At 46.7% G+C, this 5,368-nt stretch overlaps 1 protein-coding gene across 1 annotated transcript; it reads right to left on the reverse strand.

The window, feature by feature from the left end:
- Positions 1-3,834: 3,834 nt before the first annotated feature.
- Positions 3,835-4,959, reverse strand: LOC149256105 (nuclear transport factor 2-like). Its single transcript, XM_089455223.1, has one exon. It carries the CDS (start codon positions 4,957-4,959, stop codon positions 3,835-3,837), a length of 1,125 nt encoding a protein of 374 aa, XP_089311349.1.
- Positions 4,960-5,368: the final 409 nt, after the last annotated feature.

Consider the following 5,368-nt stretch of genomic DNA (forward strand, 5'->3'; position numbering starts at 1 on the left):
CACCATCTCTCATCTGCCATCCAAATATCTTGGCGCGCCTCTCTCGGCCTCTGCTATTAAAAATACCTCATGGCAATCCCTCCTTGATAAGTTGGAATCAAAACTCTCTTCGTGGACCTTTCGTGCTCTCAATATGGCTGGCAGATTGGTCCTCATCAAGTCTGTCCTTCAAGCTATGCCGCTGTATCTCTTCTCCACTCTGGCAGCTCCAAAATGGGTCCTAAAAGCTATTCGCAACCTTCAACGAAATTTCCTCTGGGGCTCCTCGGGCAGAAACCGCAAATGGGCCCTCGTGAACTGGAAAGATGTATGTAAACCCAAAACAGAGGGAGGCCTTGGGCTTCGAGATCCTCTTCAAAGGAACAATACTATGGGAGCCCGCATGTGGTGGAATTGGCTCTCCAAGCCTCACACGCCTTGGGCTCGCTTATGGCAAGCAAAATACGCAATGGGAAGTCAATGGCAAGAACTAATCAGAATCAATCCCAGTGCCAAAGGCTCTCCAATCTGGAATGCGGCGAAGATACACAGCAGCTTCATACCGGACCATAGCTTTTGGGAAATACACTCAGGAACGTCAGCCAGGTTCTGGGAGGATTCGTGGCAGCAACTCCCCAAGCTGACTAATCTATTCCAGATGCCACTCTGGCAATCGTATATGCATCACGAAAACCTCATTCACATGCATCAATTCTGGCAGCAAATGCCCCATCAAGAATACCGAACTTGGAGATCTGCTAACAGCTGGCAAAGAGACTGGGCAGGGGAAACATTCTCAGACTTGGACCAGGAACTTGTGCAACGGAAAATACGCCACTCTGACCAGCAGGACAAGCTCAGATGGGGTCACAGGCACAAGGGCACTTTTACCACGCAAGAGGCGCATCAGCTGCGCTACTCTAATAGCCAAGAGATTCAAGACCAAATCTGGGCACGAGTCTGGCTTCCTGGGCTCTGGCCCAAAATCTCAACATTCCTTTGGCTGCTCAGTAAGAGGCGTATACTCACTTGGGATAACTTGCTAAAGAGAGGATTCGTCGGGCCCTCTAGATGCCCGAACTGTAACCTCCACACTGAAACAATCGGCCATTTAATGGAGTCCTGCCCACTAGCAAAGCAACTTTGGGAGCGGGTGGAGCACTGCAACAAAAGAGCAGCTCCACGGAGCGAAGATGTGACGGACAATATAAGGAACTGGGCCAAGAATCCGTTTCGATGCCAAATACTCAACTCCTTATGGGATCTCACTCCGGGTTTCATGTACTGGCTGCTCTGGAAAGAGCGTAACTCACGCATCTTCAACAGCTCCTCCAGATCAATAGATGCCCTGTGGCTCATCTATAAAAGAAATGTCCAGGAAACCCTAGCTATTCGAACCTGGTATGACACTGATATGCCAGAAACGCAACAAGAAAAGGAAATCTTTAAAGCATGGAATCTTGACCTTTCAGCCTTTGCAAAGGTCACCACGCGTCCCCCCCGTGGCCCCACCTCTCCATCCTCTTGGTCCCCTCCGGCTCTCAACTCTTTCAAGCTCAACTTTGATGGGGCGGCAAAGGGTAATCCTGGTCCGGCAGGCTATGGAGGAATCATCAGAAGTCACACAGGCAAACCCGTGCACATATACTATGGCTCTCTAGGCAAAGATACCAATAATGTTGCAGAAATGGAAGGACTTTGGCATGGGATCTGCTTCGCAGAACAACTTCACTTCCTCCCTCTGGAGGTTGAAGGCGATTCCCTCATCCTAATCAATGCAGCCAAGAAAATCCAAGCAGGAAGAGCAGCCGACAAGGTAGCGACCAGCTGGAGACTCTTGAGCAGGTTGGAAGCCTTGGAAACAAAGCTTACAAATCCACATAGCCTCATCTTTCAGCATGTGCGAAGAACAGCAAATAAGGTAGCCGATAGACTGGCTAACCAAGGAGTCTCCGAGACTTCAACTCACTTCTCAGGACCCCTGGACACAGTTGAAGATGAACAACTCAAAAAAGAATGCATCACCCTGGTGCAACAAGATCTCTCTCCCCCGGATGCGGGTGGTCGCTAGGCACTTGGCGTATAAGGCTCGTCCAAAGGGCAGGTGTCCGCCCGGACGAGCCACGCACGACGGGAGGACACACCATCAATTCACCAACCTGCAGCATTTAAGGAAGGGAGTAAAGGGAGTTGACAGAGGCGTCCTGTCGACATTCAAGGCGAGTCTTGAGAAGCGCAACATGGCGCTTCATAATCGCATTCTCTCGGACATTCTTCCGCCATTCCTTTCTGCAACTGTTATGTTCTTGCCGGAGGTGACGGAGGTTCTGAACTCCGACTGTCATTCTTGCCCAGAATGTGATTGTGGGTGTGTTGCCGCTGAAGAGTGGGGCAATTGGCAAGCTCACAAGCAAGCCAATTGTGCCTGTGAGAATTTGGCAGCGCCTATCTATCCGCGTCTATCGTTAGCTCCTGTTCTGGCTTTGTTTGAAGGTGTGGAGGCACAGGGTCTCAGCTCTTATCCGCATCCATCGTTAGCTCCTGTTCTGGCTTCGTTAGAAGGTGTTGAGGCACAGAGTCTCAGCTCTCATTCAAGCTTTGAGAAAGAGGGTCAAGGCTCTGCGGCCATAGCTTTTGGCAATTGGGAAACAAAGACCTGGTCTGGCAGTATTTCTGTGCCAACAACGTTGTTACATTGTGGAATTGAGCGCTCTGTTCAGAAGACCAGCATGCATCGCAATCGCGGAAGGGGCAACAGTGGTAGGGGAGGTTATAGTGGCAGAGCCCCCTCGACTTCTTCCTCAATTGAGGAAACCTCTGAGTGCAGAAGGCCGAGGGGAAGGCCCCCGGGCAGAGGCAGACTGGGGGAACCTCCTGCGCGCAAGGATTGCGGGCATACGGAACACCCAATGGTGAGATACCGCCTCCCCTGCACCTTAGCCAATTCTACTTTCTTTGTGACTGTCTCTGTGGAGCATTGCAGCAATCCCTGGGAAGATGAGGATGGAAACCCACGGGCCAACCCTCCGCATGTTCCTGGGATTGTTCCTACGGTGGATATGGAATTCCCTGCTGTTGAGATGATGCGACCCTTACATGACCCGGGAGGGGGAGCTAGCCTGAGAGAACCTGTTTGTGACTCAGGCGCTGGCCCAAGCGACCGTGGAACGCGCAACTTTGGTAAAGCTATCCTACAGCCTCCATGCTGCAAGGCAGAAGATGAGCCGCAGACCACTGATGAAGATTGACATGCCCAGCTCGCGCTCCAGGCTTTACAGCAAGAATTTTTCTCAGTCAGCTTCCTATGTGGTTATATATGAGTCTGTCACTCTCTCTCTATGTAATTGTGTCGGTTTTATGTTATCTCTGTTCTGTGTCGATGTTCTTCAAGTGTTTTTGTCCATGTGTCAGCTACATGAGTGTGGCTCTAAGTCTTTGTCCATGTGTCCTATGTAATTCTGGCATGAATTCTCAGGTGTCTATTGTCTGTCCTCGGACAAATTTTACAGGGCCGCGGCCCCGTTGTAATTTTCACAATGTAACTCTGCTCTCTCTCGCTGTAATATAATAGTTTAGCTTTACTTAGAAAAAAAAAAAAATATAGTATTACGTACACATAGATGAATAGAAAACTACATTTATGATAATCAAAATGACAGAACAAACACATAGAATGCTTAAAACCGTATCAAAATTCGAACTTCGTCTCCCACATGCTATACTTGAGCACCATAGGAATAATCAAAATGATAGAACAAACACATGTTCATAATGATAGAATTCTTAAAACGGTATCAAAATTCGAACTTTACTTGAGCACCATAGGAATCGCCACCACGTCTTCTTCATTTCATTTCAGTAACCCTCTCTACCCGCAATTGGACGTTTCGCACTCACAAATACTTTGCGCGCATCCATTGGCAAAGGGGATGCATTAATTGCATCCTGGACTGAAGCTGCTTCTTCGAATTCAACAAATGCGTAAGTGGATCTACCTCCTCTCCTACTCCTCACTTGAACCGCACAAGGCTTAATAGCCCCAAATTTCTTGAACTCTACTTCAACTTGTGTAGGCGTAATATCAGCAGGCAAGTTGCTGATAAAAATAGGGCACCCACTTTCTTTCATAGGGTTAAGATTAGATGGTAAGGCATCTGTCTGTGTTGCTGCATTTTTTGCGACTTTATGGAACTGCCCTGTCTGCGTTGCTGCATTTTTTGCGACTTTATGGAACTGCCCTGTCTGCGTTGCTGCATTTTTTGCGACTTTATTGAACTGCCCTGTCTGTGTTGCTGCATTTTTTGCGACCTTATGGAACTGCCCTATCTGTTTTGCTGCATTTTTTGTGACTTTATGGAACTGCTCAGCCGATCTTGTTGCGACTTCTGTCCTCGCAATGTGTACCTCCACCGCCATTGTTGTGGGTTGCTCAACCACACCAATCTGAACCTCCTGAGATTCTATTTCAGACTTGAAAACTGGTTCTGAGACGGGATCAGGTTGGGCAGCATATTGTTCTTTAGGGTAGCCATTTGTTGGGACCAAATTCTGCTCTGGTTGATGGGGTTCTTCATCGACGTACCTAAAAATATCATTCACTAAAAAGTACCCGTTTTCCCGAGGAGCCAGGAAAAAGGTGTGAGTGAAGGTGCGTGTTGCATTATTTATAAATGTAATTGGCCCACTTACCAGAACCACTGATCCGTTGTTGTACGAATCTTGCGAATCCACCGTTTTGATCTCCACTTTAAACGTACTGTTGTCTGGAGACGTTATCTGCTGCTGAATGACAGTAGTAAGTGAAATAACTTGATCGTTCAGGGATGGGCGAGTGGGTATACTGGGATCCTCATAAAATTTGTATAGCGACTCAGGGGAAGCAAGAAGAACATTATAATACTGATTCACAAAGGCAAACCCAACAATCTTTGCATTGGGAACCATGGGAGTTCTGGCCATGTTTTCTTGTTGCATTGCCATTTCGCGCTCAGAGGTAATTGAAGAAGATTTAGCTCAATTCCTTCAAATTCCGGGATGGAGCAGAAGGAAAGTAAGCGCAGCTTTTTGGTGCAGGTATAGGTATATAGAGACTGGGAAAAAAGGTATATAGAGACTCTCTCTGAAAAAAGGTATATAGAGACTGGGAAAAACTCAGTAACTGATGTTATGTGCTCAGTAACTTGTCACTATATAAAGTTTCTGGTTAAGTAACGCTTGTCACGTCTATTGCAAAATAATATAATAGAATTAAAATTAGGAAGATTTAGTCAACTACACGATAGTCACATAAATAAACTATACTTAATTTTTTTTTAAAGAAAGCGAAAATTAAGGAGGTGGTTAATTATAAAATTAAAATTAATATTATTTAATTAATGTTATAATAATA

Source organism: Pinus tabuliformis, chromosome 7 (assembly GCF_031772625.1).
Source record: "Pinus tabuliformis cultivar Carrire ecotype Pingquan chromosome 7, CPIR1, whole genome shotgun sequence".
In the NCBI taxonomy this organism is placed as follows: Eukaryota; Viridiplantae; Streptophyta; class Pinopsida; order Pinales; family Pinaceae; genus Pinus; species Pinus tabuliformis.

Excerpts from the sequence above, each read along its gene's own strand:
- LOC149256105 (XM_089455223.1), bottom strand. The coding sequence starts at position 4,959 with ATGGCAATGCAACAAGAAAACATGGCCAGAACTCCCATGGTTCCCAAT.